Source organism: Myotis nattereri (assembly GCF_964212035.1).
Source record: "Myotis nattereri genome assembly, chromosome: 6".
Lineage (NCBI taxonomy): Eukaryota > Metazoa > Chordata > Mammalia > Chiroptera > Vespertilionidae > Myotis > Myotis nattereri.
The window spans coordinates 8,921,313-8,937,970 of NC_138081.1; the positions used below are offsets into that span (position 1 = coordinate 8,921,313).

A 16,658-nucleotide genomic window follows, 5' to 3' on the forward strand; every position below is an offset into this window, starting at 1 on the left:
ACACATAGCAAGTGCATTAAAATAGGTGTCGAGCTTAATAAATATTTATAAAACAAACACCCATGTTACCACCATCCAGGTCTTTGATCACAACTCCATTTCTTCCCACACAGGTATTTGTTATTTTGCCTTTTGTGATAATAGTCTCTTAGCTTTCTTTATGGTTTTAGCACCAGTGTACATATTTTGTTAACAATGTAGTTTAGTAAAATAGTGAATGCTTTCCTCCTAAGGTCAGGAACAAGGCAAGAATTCCTAGTCTCACCACTCCTATTCAACATAGTACTGGAAGTTTTAACCAGCACCATAAACAAGAAAAAGTAAAAAACAACAACACCCATTTGGAATAGAAAGGGAGAAACACAACTGTTTATATTCACAGACAACATGATTGTCAATGTAGTCAATTCTAGGAAATCTACAAAAGATTCTTAGAACTGTCCAGCTGGCGTGGCTCAGTTGTTGAGCATCAACATATGAACCAGGAGATCACAGTTCGATTCTCTGTCAGGGCACATGCCTGGTGTTGTAGGCTCGATCCCCGGTGTGGGGTGTGTAGGAGGCAGCCAATCGATGATTCTCTCTCATCATTAATGTTTCTCTCTTTCCTTCTCCCTACCTCTCTGAAATCAATAAAAAGATATTTTAAAAAAGAGATTCTTAGAACTACTAAGTGAATTTCAGGATACAAGGTGAACACATAAATACCAACTACATTTCTATATATAAACAATGAACAATTGGAAACCAAAATTGTTTTTAATTATCATATACAATATTTCCTCAAAAATGAAATAGGTATAAATCTAACAAAATATGTATAAGATCTGTATGCTGAAAACTATAAATGCTAATGAAAGAAGTCAAAGAAGACCTAAATAAATGAAGAGACATACTGTGTTTCCATGGATTGGAAACTCACATAATTATCTGCAAAGTGATCTATGAATTTAATGCAACAGTTATCAAAATCTCTCAGTAGAATTTTTTGTGTGGATATAGACAAAATGTTTATATGGAAGAATAGCTAAAACAATTTTGAAAAAAGAACAAAGTTGGAGGAATCACTCTATCCAATTGTAAGACTAACTATAAAGACACAATAATTAAGATATGACATTGGCAAAGGATAGACACATAGATCAATAGAACAGAATAGAGAGTCCAGAAATATACCCACAAAAACATGGCTATATGATCTTTGACAAAAGTGCAAAAACAATTCAATGGAGAATAGTCTTCTTTAAAAATAATGCTGAAAATGCAACAAAAAATAATCTTGACCTATGTTTCTCATGTTATACAAAGATCAACTAAAGATGGATCATAGATCTTAATGTAAAACATAAAACTATAAGACTTAGAAGAAAACATAGGAGAAACATTTTGTGACCTCGATTTAGGTGAACAGTTCCAATATATGATAGAAAAAGCACAATCTGTAAAAGAAAAAAATTGGACTTTATCAAAATTAAAACCTTTTGCTCTGTGAAATAAACTGTCAAGAATGAAAAGATAAGCTACAGACTGAAAGTATTTGCAAATCACATATCTAGAAAGAACTTGAATCCAGAATATATAAAGAATTCTCAAAAATTAACAATAAGAAAACTAAAATTCCAATTTTAAAAATGGGCAAGAACTTGAACAGGTATTTCAACAAAGAGAATATGAGGGCAGCAAATAAGAACATAAAAAGATGTTTGACCTCATTAGTAATCAGGAAAATGCAAATTAAAACCACGATCATATACCACTACAAACCTCTTAGAATGGCTAAGATAAAAGACACTGAAAACTAGGATTCATCAAAATAAAAAATGTTTCTCTTTAAATATTTTGTTAAGACAGGCTACAGGTCTGACCAGGTGGCTCAGTCAGTCAGAGCTTCATCTCTACACCAAAGATTGTGGGTTCGATTCCCAGACAGGGCTCGATCCTGGGTCAGAGCATGCATGGAGGCAACTGATTGATGTTTCTCTCTTTCATTGAAGTTTCTCTCTCTCTTGCTCTCCCTTCTTCTCTCTCAAGTTAGTATAAACATATCCTCAGGTGAGAATTTAAACATACACTCACATACAAAAAAATGACAGGCTACAGGCTGGAAGAAAATATTTGCAAAACACATTGACAGAGAACTAGTATCAAAAATCCTATCTAATAAAGAGGTAATATGCAAATTGACCATCACTCCAAACACACAAGATGGCTACCCCCATGTGGACACAAGATGGCCAGCAGGGGAGGGCAGTTGGGGGAGATCAGGCCAGCAGAGGAGGGCAGTTGGGAGGGCCCAGGCCTGCAAAGGAGGGCAGTTGGGAAGGACCAGGCCTGCAGGGAGGGCAGTTCAGGGCAACTGGGCCAGCAGAGGAGGGCAATTGGGGGAGACCAGGCTGGCAGGGGAGGGCAGTTAGGGGTGACCAGGTTGGCAGGGTAGGGCAGTTAGGCGTCGATCAAGCTGGCAGGGGAGTGGTTAGGGCGGCGGTTCTCAACCTGTGGGTTGCAACCCCTTTGGCGGTCAAACGACCCTTTCATAGGGATCGCCTAAGACCATCCTGCATATCAGATATTTACATTACAATTCATAACAGTAGCAACATTACAGTTATGAAGTAGCAACGAAAATAATTTTATGGTTGGGTCACAACATGAGAACTGTATTTAAAGGGCCAGAAGGTTGAGAACCACTGGGTTAGGGGGTGTTCAGGCTGGCAGCCAGAAGCAGTTAGGGGCAATCAGGCAGGCAGGTAGGCGAGTGGTTGGGAGCCAGCAGTCCTGGACTGTGAGAGGGATTTCTGAATCCCAGTAGGATCTGGCCTAAACGAGCAGTCGGACATCCCTCGAGGGGTCCCAGATTGGAGAGGTTGTAGGATGGGTTGAGGGACACACAACCCCTGCACAAATTTCGTGCACCGGGCCTCCAGTATATAAATAATTCTCAAAAATCAATAGTGAAAATGCAAACAATCCCATTAGAACCTGAGCAAAATACAAGAAGAACCATTTATTAAAATATATAGATGGAAAATTCCCATATGAAAAGTTGTTCAACATCCGTAGCCATTAGGGAAATGCAAACTAAAACCACAGTGAGATCTCACTACAAGCTATCAGAATGACTAAAGTAAAAAGTAGTGACAACACCAAATGCTGGTGAGGATGCAAAGCCACCAGATCCCTCACAGATTGCTGGTAGGAATATCAAATGACACAACCACTCTGGAGAACAGCTTGGCATGTCCTTAAAAAATTAAACATGCAACTACCCTACATTCCAATAATTACACTCCTGGATATTTATCCCAGAGAAATGAGGACTATGATCACTATCCTACACACAAATGTCCATAGCAGCTGTATTTGTAACAGCCAAAAGCTGCAAACAATTCCAATGTCCTACGAGGGTGAATGTTTAAACCAACTGTGGTACATCCATACCATGGAATACTACTTGGCAAGAAAAAAACAAAACGGGAATAAACTATGGATACACACAACTGCCTAGATCAGCGGTTCTCAACCTGTAGGTCGCGACCCCTTTGGGGGTCGAACGACCCTTTCACAGGGGTCGCCTAAGACCACCGGAAACACATATATAATTACATATTGTTTTTGTGATTAATCACTATGCTTTAATTATGTTCAATTTGTAACAATGAAATTGGGGGTCACCACAACATGAGGAACTGTATTAAAGGGTCGCGGCATTAGGAAGGTTGGGAACCACTGGCCTAGATGAATCTCCAGAGGCTTAAGATGCTGAAAAAGCCAGTCCCAAAGGTTTGCATATGTATGACTAGTGTTTGCTAGAAGCTGAGGAGGGAATGGGGACAGGAGGCAATTCGGGGTGATCACTGAAGGGCAACAGGAGGGGTCCCTGTGGAGGTGGAAATGTTCTGTACTTTTATTGTATCAACACCAATAACCTGGTTGTAAGACTGAGCTATAGTTTTGCAAGTTGTTACCATTGGGGAAAGCGGGTGAAGGATACAGGGATTGCTCTGTAATTTCTTACAAGTGCATTTAAATCTATAATTATCTCAAGTAGACAGTTTAATGAAGAAATACTAACAATATCAAGTGCTGACAAGAGTGTGGAGGAACTAGAATTCTCATACATTGCTGGTGGAGATATAAAATGGTAGGTACAACCACTCTGGAAAAACAGTTTGGCAGTTTCCTATAATGTTAAATATACACTTTACCAGCCCTAGCCAGTTTGGCTCAGTGGATAGAGTGTCGGCCTGCAGACTGAAGAGTCCCAGGTTCAATTCTGGTCAAGGGCACATGCTCGGGTTGTGGGCTGAATCCCCTAGGGGATGTGCAGGAGGCAGCCAATCAATGATTCTCTCTCACCATTGATGTTTCTATCATATATATATATATATATATATATATATATATATATATATATATCCACACATACACACACACACACACACACACACACACACACACATACACTTTACCATATGACCAACAATACCACTCCTGGGTATTCAATACCTGAGAGAAATGAAAACATGTTCACACAAAAATCTGTACATGACTGTTCATAGCAACTTTATGTGTGACGGCCAAAAACTGGAAATAAATTGTCCATCAACAAGTGAATGGATAAACCAATTGTGGTACAGCCATACAGTGAAATATTTCTCAGCAATGACAAGGGACAAAGTATTGATGCACATAACCATTTGCAATAATTTCAAAAACCTAATGCCGAACTAAAGAAGCCAGCCTTCAAAAGTGACATACGAGATGAGTCCATTTATACGATAGTCTCAAAAAGACAGGACCTGGTGACTGAGAACATGTCGGTGACTGCAGGGGTTAGAGGGAAGGGGAGGGTGACTGAAAAGGGGTGGCACAGCAGAGATTTGGGGCTGATGGGACTATTATGCATCTTGATTGTGGTGGGGGTTACATACATCTACATATGTGTTTAAATTCACAGAACTTACACCAAAAGGAAAAAAGCCAATGTTACTGTATGATGATTTTTTTTAAAAGGATCCCTTTCCTCAACTAACAGATCTGTGTCAGAAAGCTACCCCTTGGCCCTTTGTTGGTCTCTTCTGTGCTAGGCACAGCCCGTACAGTTAGTCACAAGCTTCAATCCTGCCTGATTGAAGAACAGAGAAACAGAAGTGTTTAAAGTCTGTGTAGGGATCTGTGAACCACCGTGAGTAAAAGATTAACAAAATCATTTCCCTTTCTCTGTAGATAAATTAGATCTTGGGTTAACTTTCCATGTGTTGTTTTTTTTTTAAAACCTGATAACAGTGGAATGTCAGCTGTGTTACCAGCCAACATTGGTTATATAGTAAAAATGAACCTGATTCACCCTGGCCGGTGTTGCATAATGGTTAGAGTGTTGGCCTGGTCAAGGGCACATACCTGGGTTGCAGGTTTGATCCCTGGCCCGGGTTGGATGCATGTGGGAGGCAACCAATTGATGTGTCTCTCTCACATTGATCTGTGTGTGTCTCTATCTCTCTCTCTCTCTCCCTCTCTCCCCCACCTCCTTACCCTCCCTTCCACTCTCTAAGAATCAGGGAGAAAAAAATATCCTCCAGTGAGGATTAACAACAACAACAACAAAAAAATGTAAAATGAGCCTGATTAGTATACTCCGTCTGGACCAAGAGGACTGAACGAAAGAGAATATCCAGTGGGAAGCCCTAGCTTCGGCTTCTCTGAGCACGGTGATCTTATAACTGGGCATGGCACCTGTGGGACCCTGGAAGCAAGAGTTAAAGAAAATGGCAAGAGAGGTTGGCTCCTATTTGGGAAATGAGGCTCCTAAGCCCAGTGAGCTCCCTATCCATCTGCATGATCTTATCTTCAATCTGGACTGCCATTCAGAAGACCAAAGCGTCGCCCCGGACCGTGTGCGTGACTCGGTGAAGAGGTGCTCACATGCTGTTTCATACCCTTCACCTTTCTAAGTGAAACCAATGCCATAAAGTCTAATGTAGTCATGCGAGTATGAAATGACTAGTTAAGCAAAATATGGCCATGAATGGGCCTTGCAGAGACTCTTGGAAGTATTCAGGGTCCCAAACTACACTGGGTCTTTTGGAACCATCCTGAGTTACACATCTGGCAGGTAAGGTAAGTCTGTGGGTGAAAAGGCTTCGTATCTTCCTTACCTTGGGGAATTTGCACAAGGCCAACACTTATACCTGCAAGTAAGTCTCCAAGAAGCCATTCCTTGAATCGATACAAACACATCCACTCTAGGAAGGGAAAGATTGTAATCATGCAATTCAGGAACCTGTCCCATGAGCAGCTGTGAGAAAGAAGAACAGAGACTTGGTTAGTTCTCCAAAGAAAAAGCCCACGTAGCCAAGAAAGGCACGGTACATAATTCTTCCCCACAGCAGAGTTCCTTATTCGCACTGTCAACACTTTGATATACTGGACCGGATAATTCTTGGTCAGGCTGTCCTATGCATTATAGGAGGTTTAGCAACATCGCACTAGATGCCCCCTCTCCCAGGTGTGACACCCCAAAATGTCCCCAGACATTGCCAAATGTTCCCTGGGAGACAAAATCGCCTCCAGTTGAGAGCCATTATCATACATACAACAAAATCTAAGCCTTATAAGTCCAGAGTATAAACCAAGTCTGTGTTTTTATTGGATGTTTAGAAAGATATAAACGTACCAAGTTTCCAGTGGAAAATGGACTGTTATTGATTTCTTTTGATAAGGACAGTTTTTTGATATGGTGGGGGGGGGGCAATTAACACATTTACATCATTCCCATATACTAAATTTTTACTGAACACGAACTCTATGTGACTTTGACCTATAATATGTAGAAATGTATAAAAAATATAGAATGTGAAGTTACCATACTCAGGGAGTTAGCCATGTAAATAAAAAGCAGTAAAATAAAGACTGTTATCCTTTAATCCAGTAGATATCAACCAGAAGTAATTCTGTTCCCCAGGGGGCATTTTGCTATGTCTGGACACATTTTTTATTATCATGATGGGCATCGAGTGGGTAGATGCAAGGGATGCTGCTAAACACCCTAAAATGTACAGAACAGCTCTTTATAAGAAACAATTGTCTGGTCCAAAATGTCAATGATACTGAAATTGAGAAAACCTATTTTAACCTTTAGATCATCTAAAACAGAAGAATGACCACCATCAATCAATTGCTCAGTAAAACTAGTTTGGTTTTACATGGCTTTCTGCTACTTACATTTTAGTATGGGCTGAAAGCAAAGAGTATGAAGATTTTTCACGTATGAGCTGTAGTTGGATAACTGGGATTTGACTGTGGCACGGCTAACACGTATGCTCAGAAGAGAAGTAATTTAACTAACGTATGTTTGACTCTCACAACTTCATGAGCATGACTATCCCTAAGGGCCAAACAGGTGTAAGTGACTTTCCCAAAGTCACAGTAGAAAGTGTGAGCAGCGCTGGGGCTAGAAACCAGGTCTCCTGATTCCTAGTTCAGTGTTCTGTCCACTCGGTTGCTGCCACATTTCCTATCGACAGCTGTCAAATTCTGCTCAGGAGCCAAGAGCAAGACCATTGGTTTGAAAGGAGCCTCATATTGCTATTTATATGAGAGCCCCTGGGTGTTAGGCAGGTGCTCTGTCCTTCTATGGAGGTGCGTAAAGCATGGCACTGGGACAATCTGTTTCTTCTCCAAGTCCAGTCTGCCCTCCTCTCCTCCTCTCCATGTGCCACTTGGCAAAAGACTAGCCACCGTCGGCAAATCATCAACGTTCTTTCGCATGGCAAAACAAAACGAAGAGGGAATTGTGAGGATCTAAAACTGAAGAAAATCAAGGAGGGTGTTACAGGAATAGACATTGAAATTGTAGCTTAAAAATGAGGAATGTAAGTCAATGTGACAGCAAATGGGAGATTTTGACAAGGAGGGGTGTGTTTGCAGTTGCTAACTAAGAGGGAGAAATGGGAAGAGAGATTAGATTTGCTGCAGAAAGGAAGAGATGGAGTTAAAAGATTGTGAGGTGTTGATTTTTTTGTTTTGTTTTGTTTAACTAAAAACCTCCATGTATACAGTTCTTTTTATTTGCATGGTGATGGAGAAACCTTTAGCCTCCTCATCAAGAAAACAAGAGAGAGGGGGAGAGCACAAATAAATAAAAACAGAAATGAAAAAAAGGGTTACAACCAACACCACAGAAATACAAAGGATGATAAGAGAATACTATGAACAATTATATGCCAACAAATTGGACGACCTAAAAGAAATGGATACATTTCTAGAAACATACAAGACTGAACCAGGAAGAAAGAGAAAATCTAAACAGACCAATTACTACCAATGAAATTGAAGCAGTAATAATAAATAAAAAAACATCCCAAGAAACAAAAGTGCAGGACCAGACAGCTTCACTGGTGAATTCTACCAAACATTTAAAGAAGAATAATACCTATTCTTCTCAAACTATTACCAAAAAAATGGAAGAGGAAGAAACACTTCCAAATTCATTCTACATGGCCAGAATTAACCTGTCACCAAAAAGAAGAAAAAGAAGAGGGAGGAGGAGGAGGAGGAGGAGGAGGAGGAGGAGGAGGAGGAGGAGGGGGAGGAGGGGGAGGAGGAGGAGGAAGAGGACGAGAAAAGAAAGAAAATTACCGGCCAATATCCCTGATAAATAGACGTGAAAATTCTCAATAAAACACTAGCAAACTGAATTCAACAATACATTAAAAAGATGATACACCATGATCAAGTGAGATTTAACCCAGGGATGCAAGGATGGCTCAATATCTATAAACAATTAATGGTATACATTACATCAACAAAAGCAAGGATGAAAATCATGTAATCATCTCGATAGATGCATAAAAAGCATTCAACAAAATTCAGCATCACTTATGACAAAAACTCTTAACAAAGTGGATATAGAGGAAACTTACCTTAACATAATAAAGGCCATATATGACATACCCACACCTAACATCGTACTAATGGTGAAAAGCTGAAAGCTTCTCCTCTAAGATCAGGAACAAGACAAGGATGCCTGCTCCCATCACCGTTATTCAATATAGTATTGGAAGTCCTAGTCACAGCAGACAAGAAAAAGATATAAAAGGCATCAAAATTGGAGAGGAAGAAGTAAAACTGTCACTATTTGCAGATGACATAATGCTATATAGAGAGGACCCTAAAGACTCTACCAAAAAAATAGAATTAATAAATAAATTCAGTAGAGTAACAGGATACAAAATTAATATCCAAAAATCTGTGGTATTTCTATACAGTAATAACAAATTACCAGAAGAAGAAATTAAAAAAACAATCCCATCTGTATTTGCATCAAAAAGGATAAAATTGAATAAATTTAACCAAGAAGGTGAAGACCCATACTCTAAAAACTAAAAAACATTGAAGAGGATGCAAAAAAAATGGAAGGCTATATCATGCTCATGGATTAGAAGGATTAATATTTTAAAATGTCCTAAAATGATCTACAGATTTAGTGCAATCTCTATTAAAATATCAATAGCATTCTTCTCAGAACTAGAACAAATAATCCTAAAATTTATATGGAACCATAAAATACCATGTATAATCAGAGTAATCTTGAGAAAGAAGAAAGTTTGTGGTATCATTTTTCCTGATTTGACCATAATAATCAAAACAGTATAGTACCGGTACAAAAACAGACACACAGATCAATGAAACAGAATAGAGAGCCCAGATATAAACCTTCACTTATATGGTCAATTAATCTATGAAAGGAGGCAAGAATATACAATGGAGAAATTATATAGGTACAGTAAAACTTTGGTATATAACAACTTATTTGGGCAAAGGGATGTCTGTTAAAGCTAAAAGTCTGTTATGTAATAAAGTAGGTTTTCCAAATGTGTATGTTAGGAAATTGACAAATTATGCCTGACATATGAACCAGGAGGTCATGGTTTGATTCCTAGTCAGGGCACATGTCCAAGTTTCAAGCTCAGTCCCCAGTGGGGTTGGGGGGGGGGGGCGGGCATGCAGGAGGCAGCCGATCAATGATTCTCTCTCATCACTGATGTTTCTATCTCTTTCTCCCTCTCCCTTCCTCTCTGAAATTAATAAAACATAAATCTAAGCAAATAAACAAACAAAAATCTGCTGCAGAAAGTCACACCATGGAAAAACAGAATCAATTACCACTCTGGAAGCGATGTGATCACACGCTGACTAATCATTCACCAAACACTGCTTACAAGTGGTGACTCTTTAATTTAAATATGTAGACTATAGTTGCTGATATGTCATATTTATTTATGCCGATGAAATTACTACAGTGTTTTTTCAACATATGGCCTATTTGCTAAAATTTGTTTAAAATAAAAGTGAATTAATAACAAAATATAGCCCTAGCCCGTTTGGCTCAGTGGATAGAGCACTGGCCTGCAGACCAAAGGGTCCTGGGTTCAATTCCAGTCAAGGGCATGTACTTGGTTGTAGGCTCCTCCCCAGCCTGAACCCTGGTTGGGGCTCATGCAGGAGGCAACCAATCAATGTGTTTCTCTCACATCGATGTTTCCTTCTGTCTTTGCCTCTCTCTTCCACTCTTCCTAAAAATCAACAAAAAAATATCCTTAGGCAAGGTTTAAAAAAACAGAAACCTCTTAATAAGTATAAGCAAAACTAAATCACCAACTTACACCATACACAAAAACAAACTCAAAATGGCTAAAGGACTTAAATGTAAGACGGGAAACCATAAAAATCCTACAAGACTCCATAAGCAGCAAAATTGCAGACATACGTCGTAGCAATATCTTTACAGACATAGATCCTAGGGCAAGAGAGACTAAGGAGAAAATAAACAAATGGGACTACATCAAAATAAAAAGCTTCTTCACAGTGAAAGAAACCATCAACAAAGCAACAAGAAAGCCCACTGCATGCGAGAACATATTTGCCAATGTTATCTCCGATAAGGGTTTAATCTCCAACAATTACAGGGAACTCATACAACTCAACAAAAGGAAGACAAACAATCCAATCAAAAAATGAGCAAAGGACCTAAATAGACACTTTCAAAAGAGGACATACAGAAGGTCCAGAGACATATGAAAACATGCTCAAAGTCACCACTAATCATCTGAGAGATGCAAATCAAAACAACGAGGTATCATCTCATACCTGTCAGAATGGCTATCATCAACAAATCAACAAATGACAAGTGCTCGAGAGGATGCGGAGAAAAAGGAACCCTCCTTCACTGCTGGTGGGAATGCAGACTGGTGCAGCCACTGTGGAAAACAGTACAGCATTTCCTCAAAAATGGAACTGCCATTTGACCCAGTAATACCACTTCTAGAAATATATCCCAAGAAAACAGAAACACCAATCAGAAAGGATATGCACCCCTATGTTCATAGCAGCACAATTTACAATAGCTAAGATTTGGAAACAGCCTAAATGTCCATCAGCAGATGAGTGGATTAGAAAACTATGGTACATCTACACAATGGAATACTATGCTGCTATTAAATAGAAGGAATTCTTACCATTTGCAGCAGCATGGATGTACCTGGAGAGCATTATGCTAAGTGAAATAAGCCAGGCAGTGAAAGAAAAATACCACATGATCTCACTCATTTATAGATAATAAAGAACATTATAACCCGATAAACAAAAAGATAGTTACAGAGGCAGAGAAGCATCGAACAGGCTGTCAAATTACAGTGGGAAGGCTGGGGAGTGTTGGGGGGGGGGGGTAAGAGATCAACCGAAGGACTTGTATGTATGCATATAAGCATAACCAATGGACACAAGACATTGGAGGGGTGGGGTGAAGGCATGTGCCGGTGGGTAGGGGAGGTCAGGGGAAGGTCAATGGGGAAAAAAGGAGACATATGTACTACTATTTGTAATACTTTAAACAATAAAATACAATTAAAAATTAAAAAATAAGTATAAGAAAATCTTGGTTAAAACCATTTTTAAATTAATAGGGTGTTAATTTTCACATATGACATACAGACTGGAAATTTTATCTGTTAAATGGAGGTTCACAAAATTGAGGTTTTACTGTAATAAACCCTTTGACATCAGTCTTAGTAATATATGTTTTGATGTGTTCCCTCGGGCAAGTGCAACTAAAGAAAAAAATTAACAAATGGGACTATGTCAAACTAAAAAGCTTCTGTACCATGAAGGAAGCCATCAGCAAAATGAAGACAATCTACTGAATGAGAAAAGATACGAATTCCCAAATGATATAGCCAATAAGGGGTTAATATTCAAAATTTATGAAGAACTCATACAACTTAATAACAAAAAAAACCCTACAATTGATAAAAAATGGACAGAGGAGCCCTAGTCAGTATGGCTCAATTGGTTGGAGCATCGTCCTGTGCACCAAAGGGTTGTGGGTTTGATTCCTACTCAGGGCATGTACATGGGTTGTAGGTTTGATCCCCAGTTCGGGCATGTAAGGGAGGCAGCTGATTAATGTTTCCATCAATGTTTCTCTGTCTCTCTCTCTCTTCTTCTTCCTCTCCCTTCGTCTCTCTCTCAAATCAATTAAAGCATATTGTTGGGTGATGATTAAAAAAAAAATGAACAGAGGACATAAAAAGACATTTCTCCAAAGAAGACATACAGATGACCAACAGACATATGAAAAGATGCTCGACATCACTAATCATCAGGGAAATGCAAGTCAAAACCACAGTGAGACACCACTTCATACCAGTTAGAACAGATATTATCAAAAAGTCAACAAATAACAAGTGTCGGTGGGATGGGGAGAAAAGGGAATCCTGTGCACTGTTAGTGGAACTATAAGTTGGTGCAGCCATGAAAGACAGTATTGAGGTTCCTCAAAAAACTAAAAATAGAAATACCATATGGCCCAGCAATTCCACTTCTGGGTATTTATCTGAAGAAAACAAACAAACAAAACATTCAAAAAGATATATGTAATCGTATGTTCATTGCAGCATTATGTACAACTAGAGGCCCGGTGTACGAAATTCATGAACGGGTTGGGTCCCTAGGCCTGGCCGGTGATCAGGGCCAATCAGGTTCCCCACCTCCCCGCCTCTCCCCCTCCTTCCTTGCCACTTGTGTTCGCTGCCACCCACCCCTAGTTCTCTGTTTTAGCCTGGGGGCCCGACCCTGATCAGGCGATCAGGGCCTGCCAGCTGAGGGGAGAGACCAGGAGGTTGGTCAGCAGGCTCCATCGGCAATCGGGGCCTGTGGGCTGGGGGCAGCTCCTGCGTTGAGTGTCTGCCCCCTGGTGGTCAGTGCGCATCAAAGTGACCGGTTGTTCTGGTTGTTTCATTGTAAGAGTTTCTTAGGCTTTTATATATACAGATAGCCACGATGGACACAACCCAGGTGTCCATTGATAGAGGAATGGATAAAGACATGATGTAATGGACTATTACTCAGATATATAAAAAAATGAAATCCTGCCATTTGTGACAATATGGATGGCAACATTGTATTATGCTAAGTGAAGTAAGTCAGACAGAGAAAGGCAAATACCACATGATTTCACCTGTATGTAGAATCTAAAAAAAAACCCCACAGACACAAACAAACAAAACAAAACAAAAAAAGACTCACAGAAACAGAGGCAAACTGATTGTTGCCAGAGGGGAGGTGACTAGAGTGGGGGGTGAAAAAGGTGAAGGGGAATATCTATATATATAAAAGCCTAAGCGACGGTTCAACCACTTGACTGTTCAACTGTTCAACCAGTAGCTATGACGTGCAATGACCACCAGGGGGTAGACGCTCAACGCATAGGCATGGAAACATGGAACAGACTGATGAATCTCAGGGGGAAGGAGGGAGAGGGGAGGGCGGGGAGAGATTAACCAAAGATCTGATATGCATACTAGAGGCCCGGTGCACAATCATTTGTGCACTGGTGGGGTCCCTTGGCCTAGCCTTTGGGGATTGGGCAGAAACCGGCAGTCTGACATCCCCCGAGGGGTCCTGGATTGTGAGAGGGTGCAGGCCAGGCTGAGGGACTCCACTGGTGTACGAATCCTGGGTCCTCTAGTAGTCAATAATACTGTGGTAACGTGGCCTGGGGACTTTGTAAGGTATCTAAATGTCAAATCACTATGTTGTACACTGGAAACTAATATAATACTGTATACCAACTATAATAAGAAAAATGAGCAAATCCTCACAATCACCTTATGAAGTAGGTGCTATTACCATCACCATTTACAGGTGAGGAAACTGAGGCACAGTTGGGTTGGATAGCTTACCTAAGGTCACACAGCTGGGAAACAGCAGAACTGGGATTCAAAACCAGGCAATCCGGCTTCTCAGTCTTGCTCTTAACCACAGTGCCTTTCAGGTTAAAATTCAGAAGTGGATGTAACTGTGTGTTTAGAAGTAGGAACTAAGAACTGCTATAAAAGCCCATGTGAGGCAGAACTGGTCAGATTAAATGTCCACGGCCTGGGCAGGGGGAGGAGAGTTAGAACCTGCTTAGGATGAGGGATAAGTCAGGAAAGGACTATCCTTTTATAGAGACAAAGCCAAAGTGGCCCCCAAATGCCCCCTTTAACATATTCCGCCCCATCGTGGAGCAGAGAAAATGAGAGTAGTGGTGTAAGACTGGGAGGGGCATCCAAGACCGCAACTTGCAAAAGGCAGGATATGGATAAAGGAGAATGCCTCAGAGAGAAGGAAGTCTGCAAGAGGGCTGTGCGGCGGCCTTCCTCATTTGTCACCCATCACATGCCAACTGTGGGTGACAAATCCAGAGTGTGAGTAGGGCAGCTTGAGTAATTAGGGTTAATATCACAGTGTAGGTCACAAAAAAAGGGTTCCTAACCATCGGTCTATGGACCCCCTGAGACTCTAGATAAAATTCATGGGATATGTGACTTGAGAAGAAGATATATCGTTATACTTACTAACGTCCTAATTGAAATTGAGCACTTCTTTCAAATTATGAATGTTAACAACAAACTAGAGTAGTATAGCAGAACTTGATTTTGTCACCAATAGAAATCACAAACATTTTCATATTACATTAAAATTGCTGCAGATATATTAAAATATCATTTATATTCATCACTACTTTGAAATTATGATAGCTACTAGGTCCACATTATTAAATAACATAATTTTGGGATTTTTCATATTTTGATAAACTATGTTTAGAAAAACTGGTTTCCTTTAAAATTTTACTAGAGGCCTGATGCATGAAATTCATGCAAGAGTAGACCTTCCTTCCCCCTGGCTGCCAGCACCAGCTTCCCTCTGGCACCTAGGACCCGGGCTTCCCTCACAGCCATGGCTTTGTCCGGAAGGTCATCCGGAAGGATGTTTGGTCTAATTAGCATATTATGTTTTTATTATTATAAATGTATTTTATGCATTGAAAAAAATTTTCACCAAGACCATTCAATGGGAAAAGAATAGTATCTTCAATAAATGGTGCTGGGAAAATGGGATATCCACATAGCTAGGAATAAAGTTGGACCCTTACTTTACACCTTACAAAATTAACTCAAAATTATTGGATCAAGGGTCTAAATTTAAGAGCTGAAACTATAAAACTCCTAGAAGAACATAGAGGGGGAAATCTTCATGATCTTGGATTTTACAACAATTTCTTACATATGACACCAAAGTCACAGGTAACAAAAGAAAAAATAGATAAATTGAATTTCATTAAAATTAAAAACTGTTGTGCACCAAAGGACACAATCAACAGAGAAAAAAGACAACCTACAGAATGGAAGAAAATATTTGCAAATTACATATCTGATAAAGGTCTGACATTCAGAACATATAAAGAACTCCTACAACTCAACAACAGAAGAAAAACAACTAAATTTTTAAAAGGGCAAAGGAAGTAAGTAGACATTTCTCTAAAGAAGGCACACAAATGAGCAAGAAGCACATGAAAAGATGTTCGTCATAGTTAGTTATGATGAAATGGTAAAAAAACAAACAAGCAAAACCCACAGTGAGACACCACTTCACACCTACTAGGATGTCTATAATTTTTTAAATGATAGATAACAAATGTTGGAGAGGATATAGAGACACTGGAATATTTCTACATTGCTGGTGTGAATGTACAATGGTGTAGCTGCTGTAAAAATGTCTGGCAGTTCCTCAGAACATTTAACATAGAATTATCACATAATCCAACAATGCTACTCCTAGGTATATACCTAAAATAATTGAAAACAGGGACTCAGCTATAGCTGTTGGCTATAATTGTGCTGGGAGGGCCCTGCCCTCCAAGCTGGGACTTGCACGTGGCCATGAGAAGATGCTACAAGACAAAGCACACACACACCAAAAAAACACACAGAAAAACAACAACAACAAAAAAACCTGAAGAGAAATCACCCTGTAAACTAAGGGTTCTGATGCCAGGGATTCAGAGGAGGTAGACAGAAATGGGCACCAAAAGGAGTCAAATAGGGGTATGGTGCTGTCAGCTTGGTGGCAGGTAAGTGACCACACACGCACCTGCACTGGATATGGTGTTTGAAGGTGGTGATGTCAATGTCCAAGTTCCCAGAGGAGGCAGACCTCCTTCTGTAATCCTGCTGAAAGGTCTCCTCATTGTACACATCTCGCTTGACATCATACGAGTAAGAATTTTCCCTGTATCTAGAGTCAAAATCCTGATAGCTCCTTGGTGGCTGCATCAT

General features: G+C 39.9%; 1 protein-coding gene across 1 annotated transcript in view; it reads right to left on the minus strand.

The window, feature by feature from the left end:
* Window positions 1–16,658, minus strand: part of SLC26A8 (solute carrier family 26 member 8) — a gene marked incomplete at its 5' end in the record, with an annotated part of 78,330 nt that extends 61,672 nt beyond the window's left edge. The window contains 2 exons of the mRNA XM_081095041.1: window positions 6,156–6,295; window positions 16,474–16,658. Coding sequence (XP_080951167.1) covers window positions 6,156–6,295; window positions 16,474–16,658 — 325 coding nt within the window. The remainder of the gene's footprint in view (window positions 1–6,155; window positions 6,296–16,473) is intronic.